The sequence below is a fragment of the Gymnodraco acuticeps genome, unplaced genomic scaffold (assembly GCF_902827175.1).
Source record: "Gymnodraco acuticeps unplaced genomic scaffold, fGymAcu1.1, whole genome shotgun sequence".
Taxonomy (NCBI): Eukaryota; Metazoa; Chordata; class Actinopteri; order Perciformes; family Bathydraconidae; genus Gymnodraco; species Gymnodraco acuticeps.
In genome coordinates this window covers 1,605,080-1,618,583 of record NW_022990647.1, presented here as the reverse complement: position 1 = coordinate 1,618,583, position 13,504 = coordinate 1,605,080, and the positions used below count along the sequence as shown (strand labels likewise).

The following is a 13,504-nucleotide window of genomic DNA, read 5'->3' as shown; positions in this document are numbered from 1 at the left end:
GTAGATGGACGGTTGCTGAGGATAACCTGTGTGCTCACCTAATGATGAACAGGAAGTGGTGTGTGAGCAAAGGTGCTATAATTAGCTGCATGTGTAAAAATGACATTTCTATGTGTGTTTGTGCATGCGAGCAGCTGTGTGTGTGTAACGGCGAGGAGGCAGATTGTGAGACTCTGACAGCTACTAGAGGGAACATGAGGGGGGAGAAATAGGGAGGGATGGATAGAGGGAGTCAGAGGAGGAGGCGAGTGAGTGCGTGTTGACGCTGTACGTGGCGTCAGCGCGATAAGAATAGAGATTGTGCGTGTTACGCTGCTGAGACATAAACCTCACACCCTCAGTGGGGCAGGCAGTGCTCACTCTGACTGTGTGTGTGTGTGTGTGTGTGTGTGTGTGTGTGTGTGTGTGTGTGTGTGTGTGTGTGTGTGTGTGTGTGTGTGTGTGTGTGTGTGTGTGTGTGTGTGTGTGTGTGTGTGTGTTCACAGATATTACCCTTGCTATGTTCATGTGTGCATGGATGAGTAAACTGTTGGTCTTGCAGTGATTTTTTATCTTCTTGTATTTTTACAGTTAATACTTTCTTTCATCTTTAGTCATTAGAAACACATTTACATTTCATCAAATTTCTGAACATCAACTTGATAATAACTTTGAGAAAAGGGATAATAACATGGTCTATATTTAGGTTTGGAAACGATTAGCATATAAAAGACACAAGGAATAAGGACACCTTAAACACATCTTTAATGATGAAATCGATTTCATTACAATGTGAAGTAATATAATTGTATTACATAACAATTAAATGATACTCATGCATACTCTTCATATTATATTGTATACATTGTGTTTATGTGTATGTAGGGCATCTTCCTCGTACATTTTGTATACTTTATATATTAAAGTTGTTATATTATTGATTAATATTCAATTATTATACCTCTATTTATTCAAATCCTTACCTTTCCTGTGTGGGTAGTGTTTGGGCCGCAACTGCATTTGAATGTGCAATCCTGTATTGTATAATGACAATGCAGCTGACCTTTAACCTATATCAGGCCATATCCATAAGTATAACGAAAGGTACATGAATCATAAAGAATAAAACAATGGCTGAGCAACATGTGAACTGAGCCACCGCTGTTGCTTTGGAATAAGGATTTAAATACACTTTATATTTGTCTTCGTTTTTTAATAATCAATGGCATGCTGTGTTCAGCTCAGACCCTCATCACAAAGCGTCTTCACACCGTCAGGAACTGAAGCAGCCACTGTGGAGGGACAGCAGAGAGCAGAAAGCAGAAACAATAAAAAACGTGTTCAGGTCACCATGAACACACAACACAGCATTTGGCAGATACTCACAGAGTTGATACCTCTGTCTTTCACCTCCTGACTGGTTTCTGATTCATACAGCGCTGAGGAGGAGAGGGAGGAAATGACTGTATTCAGTATCAATGCAACAATGAATTACTTCTGCATCTGGTTTAGATCCTGTCGAGAAATCTGAATTGATTTAGTAATAGCCCTAATATGAATAAAACATATAATGTAAACCAAAACATGAAAATATTTCACTCAAATGTTCAATTTAACTTGGCAAAAAGTTACACATCTTAATCATAACAAGGGAGACATGATAAGTACATATTTGAATTAGGTAAAGGAATAATACAACAAAGAAAAAGTCTGAGTAAGTAAAAATTGCAAAGTACACATGTATTATCAGCTAAATATACTTAATGTATCAAATAAAAAGTATTATTTTTGCATCAACATTTTACTGTGACTGATATACTGCTTAAGTGTCCTTGTTAGATTTTTTTAGGATTGAGTGCAGATGGGTCAAAAATAAAATACCACTGTAGAGCTTACTGTGTGTGCGTGTGTGTCTTACCAAAAAGCTTCTGCATCCTGGTGACACATGACACATAGCTGTGGAAGGGCATGTGAAGTTCTCCTGATGCAAAGCGCTCAGACAGCAGCTCAACCACCTTGCTATCACACTGCATTCCTGAGAAACAGAGGAGTGAACAACGGTGTGAAAACCAAACAACAGCCACAATAGGTGTACAGTGTGAGTGTGTGTGTAATTGTGTATGTGTGTGTGTTTCTGTTGTGTGCATACCAACAGCTTGCAGCGCTGTGCTGAGTTCAAAGGGGCTCATGGTCCCAGAAGAGTCCTCATCAAACTGGAAAAAGATGGACTGAAAAAGAAAGCAGCATCAGAATAAGCAATGATGTCACAACCCAATTTTTAATACACACACTGACACACAAACACACACACCTGCAGATGTCGCAGACTGGACAGCAGGGTTTCTGTTTGTTTACGGGTGAGACTGGAGCGCCCTTTAGTCTGTCAGCAGAGTTATGGAAAGAAGACTGAAAAGGTAAAGTTATGAGGGATGTTATTAAAGTTTTGAATGATACCAGAGATCAATTAAGTTAATAACTCGAGAAAAACACGTTATTTCTGTAGGACAGAGTAAACTAGACATAAATGCAGAGCAGTCAAAGTCTAACAAGCTTAACAAGCAATCTGAACTACAAGGAGACTGGATTTTGAGTTATATTAATGAATAAACTGAGGACAAAAGGATACATCCTCTCCAAAGATGAGCTGTCGGCATGTCTCCAGTGGCAGATGGTAATCTTTCTCAAGAGCTGTGATTACAGGAAGAAAGGCACAGATTGATAAACAGAACGAAAACAATGGTTTTAATTGAATTAAGATGGGGAAAGGTGAAGGCAAGGACAAGTTTAATCACTTTTATTACTTATTACTTTATTGCCAAGCTTGATGTACTCTGACTGCAGCTAAATGAGCTTCTGTCTAGACTGGTGGCGACCTCTGAGGCTCCACTAGGCCAACTTTTAAGAGAAAGCTTTACTATTTTGCTCCCATCTAGTGGCCATTACGGGTATTAGATAGTCAAATACCACTTGTCGGGAAGCTTTGTGTTATTTTCAGATGCAGCTAAAACATGTCAAACCTAATATATTTAAGATGTGTTACCTGTGTTGAACAGCTTCATGAGCTCCTTGGCATTCAGTCTGTCATCCTGCCCGGGGAAACAAAAGCAATACCATGAGCAAAAGCCTCAAATTCACACTTTTATAAAAAACGAATAAAGTGAGGAGGACTTCTTACAGGGCCGGCATCCTCATCAAAAGTCTTCAGAACTTTCAATTGATCCTCTGGAGAGACTGGGGTAGCCATTACCTGTTTGGCACAAACACAGAACAAACGTAAACATATAATAATCTTTTAGTCAGCTGCAGATGGGTGACGTGTGGACGAGACAGATAAACTCACCGGGAGGAACCCAGAGGAGCAGGTGAAGTCCTGAGTCCTGAAACAAAAAGTCCACACCAGATTGTCTCTTTAATTAATTAATGAATGCTATACACTTAGAAATAATGTATTATAATAAGTTGATTCACTAGTTATGCATACTGGCTTGATTTAGACTTCAAAATTATTATTATCTTTCTATTAAAATTATTTAAGAAATCTGAAACTCCGGGGTATCTCCTGTGAATGGTAACATACCTTGGAAATAATCAAGTAGGGGAAACACAACTCAGCTTAAATGTACCTAGTTACTTTCCATGTCTCTTAGAAACCTAGAAATAATTAATAAAGTGGTCTGCCAATTAATAAGAAAAAAAAAACATTAATCTCCACTCCAGGAAGCTGAAGAGGGCGATTATAGTTATAATGAGTACTAGTGCTCAGCTGTGTAATTGACTGTTGTTTCTGACAGAAGCCATGATAAATCAGTCTATTGCTATTAAGACTAAATGCAATATTCTAAATACACAGTAGCTTAATGTTGTATGTTTGAGTGTAGGTACAGGGGAGTGTGGGTGACTATGACTGGGCCTTTGAGAGTGGGTGAGGCAGGAGGTGATGCAGGGACCCTTGGGAAGTATTATTTGACGCTTATAACAATTACAAAACGCTGCTTTAAAAAAATAACCGTTTTTTGTAGAGGAAAGTAGAGGAATAATACATTCAGCAAATAAGTCTTCTTATGATTTTTGTTCCATGTTTTAAGCCCCCAATGCTAAATCCCTTCCATCTTACCCCAAAGTGTTTCCGGTCTTGGCGAAAATGCGGACATAGAACTCTCCGGGCTGGTTGGGTCGGTAGGTGGATGGCACGATGATGTAGTTCCCCGGGTCCAGATGCAGCTTCCTCCACGTTCCCCTGCGGGACGTCACAGATAATGAGTTACATTTATACATTTACACCATTACGGCCATATACAACCATAAGTACACTTGGATACATTTTATGGATTGACATTGTTGTTTTATCTGTATGTCCCTCACTTGGTTATTGGCGGCCCTGGCTAAATTATTATAATTTTTCTTTGATAAAGTATTTTCTTTTTTGCAAACTTGGAAAATTACTAATTTTGAGGAACCGATTTATTACATTGAGGCAAACATTTGAAGGGATTACTCTTGATTTAGGGCACATTAATCACAATAAGCAACATTTACTGTGGCCTATAGTACTAAGTGAACAGAATGCTGATTTTATCAAAGGTTTATTGAAGAATTACAAATGAACAGTCATTATTCTTCATGATGCTGTTTTACCTCTGAGCCATATATTTTCCAGAGCGACCCACGGGGCGAGTGGTCATGAAGAAGTGGCGGCTCAAACACGCACCCTGGAGCTGTATGAAGAAAGATATTACAAGACCTTTATACATTATTACTGAGAATATTGGATTATTGTTATTATTTCAAGCAGATAATGATTATTTCTCCATTGGCCATAAATCCCTTGCCTCAGTTGGAACCTGCAAATGAAAGAAACACAAATACAGATGTTAGTTTATTCAGGAAACAATATGAATTCAATAAATACATAGAAGTCATGTGACCTGATAGATGTGGAAAGCAATGTGGAGGAAGTTGAGTTTATTCTTCTGCCTGCGGTCTTTCTGCAGCATCTCCACCAGCACGGTGCACTTTTTGGCTTTCAGCTTCTGTTTCTCTGCTCTCTGCTTCTCCTCTGCGGTCATCGGCTCATCATCGTCGTCATCTTCATCTTCCTCATCATCATCCTCCAACTGTGGCTGGTCCTGCTCTGTCAGAACCAACTGGTACTGAGGATTTTTCCAGAAGGATCCTGAGGGAATAAAAGTTTGATAAATTAAAAAAAAAAGATCTAGATGGAGCTTAAATGTATGTAAATGTATAGACTTTAACATACGGTTGTATCTGCGGCTGCCACCAGCAGTACTTCCCGTTACCCAGAATCCTTCATGTTCAGTGATGTTCCAGATAGACAGGGAGGCAGGAGAGGAAGGGGAGGCTGTGATTCCCTCCTCAAGATTGTCAGGATTCAGACTGCAGAGCTCCACCATGTCAAACTGGTTGTGGAAGTCCTCGACACTGATCCTGATAGAGAGGAAGATTTACATCAGAGAGTTTATCGTTTTCAGAGCCAGTATTCACTCACTTTCTGTAGATAAGTACAATTTCAAAGTACTTACTTTACTTGAGTAATAGATTAGTTAGAAAATGCATACTCACAAAGCTGAAAACAATTTTTTAGAGATACGTGTTCTCCTCTGACAGCTCCACAACCAACACATGATGATCTTATAGAACATGATGCATATATGTAGATTACACTACAGCAGTTAATTAAGCAGTGGAAATTAAATAAGAAAATAAAAATGGACACCAGTAATATGCAGTTTACACGTTGATGCAACAGTTAATTTAATCAAGACACATACAAATACTGAAAGTAATCATTTTCCTTTTAAAGGCTTTTAACGCAGGACTTATACTTGTAGTGGAGTATTTTCACAGTGTGGTTCTAGTATTTAAGTAGAGGAGGAGGAATATTAAGTACCCCCACTTACCAGAACTCTCCATCTTCTTTCTTCTTCAGCTCAATCCTTTCTTTCTCCTCTTTGACCACGTCATCCCACTCCTTACTCCTGCAGCCACACAAAGAGAAAGTGAGTGGGTGAGCTCTTTCTTTACAAACGTTCAGAAACAGGAAGCTTACTCACTTGTCACTCCAGGGTCCGCGATACTCGATAAAACCCCAAGGGTTCCTAAGCCTCAGCAACAAAATCTCATTGGACGCTTTCATCACCTGTAGAGTGATGAGAGAATAAACCAATTCTAAAAGATTGTTTGGCGGTTCTCAGTGTGTTACTTTTAATAAGAGATGAGATGAGTCAAAGGTTGGCCAACATATATCCACAAGGTCATGAGTAGCTTTTCTGGAGCATTTGATCGTATCACATGGTCGTCTACTGTCCAAAATCAAGAATGAGATTTACAATGTTTAAAGGGGCCCTGTTATGTGTTTTGGGGGTTTCTCTTTCCTATAGTGTGTTAAATAGGTTTCAGTGCATGTAAATGGTCTGCAAAGCCAAATATCCCAAAGTTCCCACCAGAAGGAGGTTCTCTGCCTAATACGCCTGGATTGGACTTCTTTGCTTACATCCATAACATAGTGACATCACTATGTAACACTCACGCTTCTATTTGCCGGCGCTTCAACACATTCTACCTGATAGGCTAAGGGGCGGGAAATCTATAAGCTATTGACCAATCACAACAGAGCCGGCCAGCGAACCAATCAGAGCAGACTGGGCTCTGGTTTCAGACAGAGGGTGAAAGGAGGGGCTGCAGCACAGGCAGTATGAGGAAAATAAAGAGCTTTTTGAACATTTAAGCATATAAACATGTCACAGTAGACCAACAAACGGAAATATTAACCTATAATGAACATAAAAGGGCCGGTTTAATTCAACAGGATGAGAAATTAACAGGAAATAACATGACATTCATTTTAATTTCAGTGTGATTATGTGGGAATGAATAGGATTATACTAGTGTGAAATACAATTAGATAAAACAACATGTTATTTGGAAAACAAGTGGAGAATATATATTAGAAAAGTTAATTAAAAGTGCATTAGATTTGATACCCATTAAAATTATGAAAATGAATTAGAAGATAAAATGACATTGTTGTTTGGAAGTCTTTGTGGAAAAGTCATACTGGCCTTGTCGGTGTCGGTGATGGCGTATGCGTGACCTTTTATCAGCCCGTTTCCTGTCACTTTACCGATCTCAAGGTAGCTGCTGGCCTGTGAAGACAGAGAGAAGAGCTGAAGTGGCTCTAAGGAGCATCGAGCAGTGCAGAGTGAACTTCTGGAGGTGTGTTGTTTACCTGGATGAAGCAGCTGAGCAGGCTGCCTCGAGACAGGGCGGCTGTCAGAGACCTCCAGAGGACTCGAGGGGTGCAGGATGAGACCTGCAGCGAGTATGCGATGCCTCCTGTAAAGTCCTCCATTCCCTCTGAGATGTTGCCCCCCTTCAGGCTTCCGTATGATCCGACTAACCTACAAACGATCAAGTGAGAAAAAGTATTTGTATCACTGCAGCGACACACAGAGAAAAGAGTGGTTGATCAGGGACATTACAACCCTCAAACATATGCTTGGTAATGGAAACTGACTTGGCGTAGGCCTTCTCCACCAGGGCGCTCCAATACTCATTACGGGTGTGAGAGTAGCTGAAGAGCAGACGGCCTTCACGCACTGGCAGCCTGTCGTCCACAACCACCTCCACCCACTCACCATACTGCCAGAACTGCTCAGGGAGAGGGAGGGGAGAGATAGAGAAGAAACTGGTGTAATTTTTTTAAGTAGAAAGGTTTTGTTTCCTCACTTTTGTATTTTTTTGATATTTTTGTTGTAGTGCAATATGCTTGTTGAATAGTGTTTCTGTGAATTATATCCACCCAGTGGACATGGCCATATGTATGAATATATATTTATGTATACGTATATCCAAACTTCATTTAACATGAGATAGGAAAGATCATCTAACTTTTGGCACATTATACTGATTTCTGTTTTACATCTTATGTGATTTGAATCACTTTAAATTGCCTTGTTGTGCAAACCCTCTATTCACATACTTAATACAGTATCACATGGTTTATTAAGAAAGCTTTTAAGACAAATTAAATAAACCCTACATTTTTTAAACCACCAACCGAGGCAGATACTGGCCATGACTTAAGGTGTGTACTGTAAGGTGTACACAACAGCTGTGTGCGTGTGTGTGTGTGTGTGCGTGTGTGCGTGCGGGTGTGTGTGGGTGTATGTGTGTGTGTGTGTGTGTGTGTGGGTGTGTGTGGTGTGTGTGTGTGTGTTGTGTGTGTGTGTGTGTGCGTGTGTGCGTGCGGGTGTGTGGGTGTATGTGTGTGTGTGTGTGTGCGTGAGTGTGTGCGTGCGTGTGTGTGCGTGCGTGTGCGTGCGTGCGCATGTGTCAGGGGGAGTCACTGCCTGCGTGTCTGGACTGCTCTCCCATCAACCTGACAAGGCATAAATACTTTCCAATACTTCTGTCCTGCTTGTCAAGTCTTGTCTTGTCTCCCTAACAGTCTCTGAAGGTCCAACACTCTGGGGAAAATCATTTCTGAGCAGATAATGATCCATATCCATATCTAACAACTGTGCTTTGAACTGATTGAATCATCTAATAATGCCATATGTATTGTATCTGTGCTAGTCAGAGCCTGTGCATGATCTCTAAATGTAATAGCTTCTGATAAGGTGAAGATTAGTTTTCACTTTTGTCTCTTTGCAGGATAAGTTGATACCTGTTTGATCTGTTATTAAATGACGCATCTGTGAAAGCACGGCACCTAAAGCAATACACAGCTTAATGACAATAGGCTAAATGTCATATTAGATAGAATGTGAATCACTTCAGAGACAGAGAATCAGTCCTTGCTTAGAAGAAGTTACATAACATGTGAATTAGTTGTTAATAATAAATCCAACTTAATATCTATAATGATCTTCAATACATAATTGATTACAACCAACACAAACTTTGTTATATATTTGGCCTGTGATCAGCACTTATTGAGCTTCAAACACACCCAGAAATGTGTTTTATACTCTATATGTAATATAATGTTAAAGGCACTTGCTCGCTACGTTTTCATAGAGGTTGATGCCTAGCAATGTCCCAAACACAACAAAAAAGAGAAAATGCAGGTCATTAGGGATCTCAATAGATACAGACCTGCTAAACCCTTTAAGTAATGAGCCAGAGGGACTGTTTAGTATATAACTGCTTTTAAGGAAACTCATTTTGCCTGAAAAAACCCCTATTGTGTCAGTTGATATCATTCTCACATTGTGCATACTTCAAAACAAAGTAACATATTACCACAAAATGTGATTGTTTGTCTAAAGCATCAAGCATCAGCCACACTTCCACCTAAAACGCGTATTTGCAGGTGCAATAAATGGTTAAAACTTAGATGCAATTACAGCTTATAATAATAATTTTCCTAAAGAATATAGGCCCTAAAGCAACATGCGTTATGGCTAAGACAAGGCAGGGGGTGAGATTGAGCTGCAGGGCAACGATAAAGGATATGAGGAAGACTGCTTTTTGTTGGTCAGCAGCAAACAAGGTGTGAGTCTCAACTCACTCGATTGGGGAGATAATTACAACTTTTCTCATCAGAAAGAAAAGTGCTGGGAGTTTACTTACCCTAAAATGGAAGATCCCTGCGTAAGGCTTGGACAGGCTTTGGTTGGGCGGCACCACCTTCACAAAAGAGTTTGGGATGCATGGTGAGACAGGACAGCGACGCCAGCAGCCAACAGTTACCTGATTCACAAGAATACACACAAGAAGCTAACATGAACACATCTTAGAAGATACTTAGTGCTTTATAATGAGTGATTCATTTTTTTACATAAAAAGCCCAGAAGGCACTGGTCTCCCATGAAGCATAATCCATGTTCTCGTCAATGCTCTTTCAACCAGGTTAGGCTCACGCACACAAAAACCTAATAGGCCACATTCCTCTCCAACAGCAAATATCTGTTACATGTTGTGTTCCTGGATGTCGCAAGAAAATGCTTTCTTCATACACAAGAAGACGAGCAAGAGGAACAAGGAGTTTGGTATTGATCAGTACAATATGTCCATAAACTGGTATCATAAACTATCAATTGAGAAATCTCAGAGGGGAGAAGAGAAGTTTGCTTTTTTGTGGTTCACCACAAATAATAAGAGAGATTTGTGAGGACCATGATGAAGACAGGGGACTGGACCCTCGCAGATTTAAAGTTAAGGGAACACAGAGTGCCCCTCCTCTTTCCCCCTCACTGAGTGATAGAAGTTTGGTCCCTGGAGCTGTTCGGTGCAGACATCCAGTTCTGGATGAAGTCATTGTATTTGACTGTAATTAAGTCATTAGGAATAAAATGAACCACTGAATGGGTTCATCATGACACATCCCAGTTCCTCATCGCTCCGGTAGAGAAGATGAGCAGAGGGCGAGGGCCGATATGAATGTGTTTGTTGAAGTTTACAGATGTGTACTCACACCAGTTGGCCCTGACAGATGTCAGTGGTCCCAGTCGTGCCCTCCACAAACACAGCGTTTCTTACTGATTTCCTTCACAAGGAGCAGAGGAAAATGTGAGCACAACATGATTAACACCACAAACGTCATGAGTACATGTTGATGAGAGAAGACGTTTGAGAAAAGGTTTAAAATGATTGGATAAGTCAATCCGACATATTAATCATTAACACTTTTAAAAATTATAATAATAACCTGAATCCTCCTTTAAAACTGCAAATACCAAAATATCACCAGTTCCAGCTTAAGTATGAGCATGTTCTCGTTTTATTTAATCATATATGATATTGAATTGAATATCTTTGTTTACGGTCATTTTAAGACATTTACGAAAATTTGAAAACATTATTAAATGCTGATTATATTGACCAAAACCATTTACCAAGGGAAGAAAATGAAACAGATAAATCATTAAAACTAAAACTAACTCAAACGTATAATTTAAAACAGCCCTGTTGTTACTAATTCTTATTAATCCCTTTTTACTTTGTAATGTATTATATCAGCTAAAATTAACATTTTCCTTATGTTGTACCTTACCTCTCAAAAATGTTTTCTGGCTTGGAGATTACTTTAATGAAAGTAATTTCATTAAAGTTTTATTCCTGATATTATTTGGTTACATGTTGCCCCTCTAAAGGAAACTGCTCCAGGAGACCTGAGCCACACCTTCACTAGTTGCTTTCTACACCTCTGCAACAAATAGAGTCTCTGTGAGCAAGCAAAGCCAACAAGATACTAAATTACATTTCACATTATGAGTGGCTTAAACAAATGAACACACCTTCCGTTGGTTTTAAACAAAATGTTAGTGTGCCAGCAGAATGTTTTTGATATGGAAGCAGCACTTTATCAAATATGTATTCCTTTTTGTTATGGCTGTGGAGGAAGCTATAACATGACATGCATAGTTATTGATTCTTCAACAACTGATGTTGAATAAATTATTAGAATGTAATCCAAACACGCAACTGGAACTCTTATATGCACAACTTTATCTACCTTGGGTCGCTGCCACTTGATCGCCTTCTTTGGATCCGCATCTTCCGGTAAACCAATGGACTTCTGCTCCGCCAGGAAGGTCGGATCAGCGAACATCTTTCCGGACTTCAGACACTCTTCCAGCAGAGACTTGAAGTCCTGATCCATGAACTTGATCGGGTTCTCGACGGAGCCAAGAGGTGCCTTCTTGTTGGTCGCCATGCTGAATCTGCAGTCAAAATCTTTATCCGCACAATGTGTTAGCAGCCGGTGCTTAAATACAGTAAAAAGTGTACACCCCCCGCAGCCAGAGAGGGACACTCCTCGGCTCTGCGCAGCCCGCAAAGGTATGCAGAGCGCCGGGGGCCGAGGAGAGCTGGAGTCGGAGTAATGACACGGTGCCAAAAGCCTCTCTGATCCCTTTTATTTATCGTCCATCCATCACTATCATACTGACAGAAAGAGGCAACAGTTTCATCCAAAGTACACAACAGCTGTAGCAAAGCAAAACAATGTTTACTACAGAATATCGTCATTATTAAATACAAAAATGTAAGCACACAGAGCTTGGATTAAAGGATTTCCAGAATAAAAGTGAACCACATTCAAGCCCTATGACATAGACATTTTAGGAATATAAAAGCACCAATCAGTGCTGTAATACATAGAAAGAGGTGCAAATAAAAACAATTGAACAAATAATTAGGTAGCCTACGTATGATGTAGAAATAGATAAATTAGATCAAAAAGTCATTCAAGTGTGTGTCAAGGAAATACCTATCCGTCTTGTCTTTAAAGGAAACTCATATTAACCACATGTTAACCTCTGGAGCATATCCACAGACACATTGAATGATCTTGTGTTTGTCATTGTTGTGTCTAATAGAAGGTTGCTTAGATGCAGTATATGTAGCCTGCAGTACATCACATGAGACTCTAGCTGTCAGTCTCCTCCACGTAAAGGCACCAGACCAAAACACACATGTGCTGGTTTACTGTGAATCATGGTGCTGGTGTGATTATACATAAGGCTGTGTAGAGAAATGCATCTTCATACAAGATCTAAAGAAAAAGCAATCAACAATAATGAGTTTAAATATCAATGTAGGAGGTTCATGTCAGATTGAATTGCAATAGTATAATTGGTCAGCTTTAGAAGAGGCCTAATAATGTCCTTTAATATAAGTGTTCTGCAACAAACACAAAACTGAGGTATAAAGGTGAGCTTTAAAAAAACGTTGATAATGAATGTATCCATTTTCACTGTGACAGATTTAATTTACTAATTCAAATGTCTCTAAAATGCCTTCTCTTGTTAGATGAGAGAAAATAGGTAAGTTATAAAAAAGTAGATTTATCTACAAGAAGTATATTCGTTTTTTTATTGTATAATTGACATAGGTGTTTTAATATTACTGCAGTGATCATCATTTCTACATTTGCAAAATGATAAACAGTTTTATATTAATGTTTGCTAAATTGATATAACTGCAGGAAAAACATGCAGATTATTATTATATTTATTCGGACAAACCTCTGACCCTGTTTTAGTAACTTGTTAATTATTAAAGACAATTGTTATACATTCTCTATTAATCACTTACTGAATTATACAACCACAGAGTCGGTGGTTTATTGAAAGTTACTTTAAAGACTGAGCAAGATACATTTAAAAACAAGAAAACCAGAAACATTGTCTGATGAAAGGCCTATATCTGTAAGCCTATACGTTTTTAGTTAGTATTTCTAGATTTTGTTTTATAAAACCAAATATATTCCAATACAAGAACATTATTTCACCTTTTTCTTTTATAAATGTACCTTCCATTACCTTTATAATTTGGAATTGAAAAAAAACGCACGACAGTCTTTCTTCTCTGACATCATTACCAAAAACAATGCACGTGCCTTGTTTGCTACCGTCGACAGACTAACAAACCCCCCAGTGTCAGTAGCCTCTGAATTTCTATCCACCAGGGTGTGCAATGATTTTGCCTCCTTTATCACTGACAAAATTCAGAAAATCAGACAAGCAGTCAGTGCCTCTGCATCAGGAACAGCAAATGT

The 13,504-nt window shown here is 39.2% G+C and overlaps 1 protein-coding gene across 1 annotated transcript; it reads right to left on the bottom strand.

Annotated features, from left to right (window-relative positions):
• Positions 1-727: 727 nt before the first annotated feature.
• Positions 728-11,761, bottom strand: capn12 (calpain 12). Its single transcript, XM_034229336.1, is given in 25 exon segments — positions 728-1,271; positions 1,366-1,418; positions 1,898-2,014; positions 2,129-2,207; positions 2,291-2,359; positions 2,606-2,667; positions 3,020-3,065; positions 3,155-3,226; positions 3,320-3,356; positions 4,094-4,216; positions 4,615-4,694; positions 4,809-4,820; positions 4,905-5,152; positions 5,237-5,424; positions 5,898-5,975; positions 6,051-6,136; positions 7,059-7,142; positions 7,226-7,397; positions 7,514-7,647; positions 9,574-9,648; positions 9,650-9,693; position 10,143; positions 10,420-10,476; positions 10,478-10,489; positions 11,459-11,761. Coding segments are annotated over 25 exon segments (2,157 nt in total). The 5' UTR covers positions 11,660-11,761; the 3' UTR covers positions 728-1,244.
• Between the last annotated feature and the right edge of the window lie 1,743 nt (positions 11,762-13,504).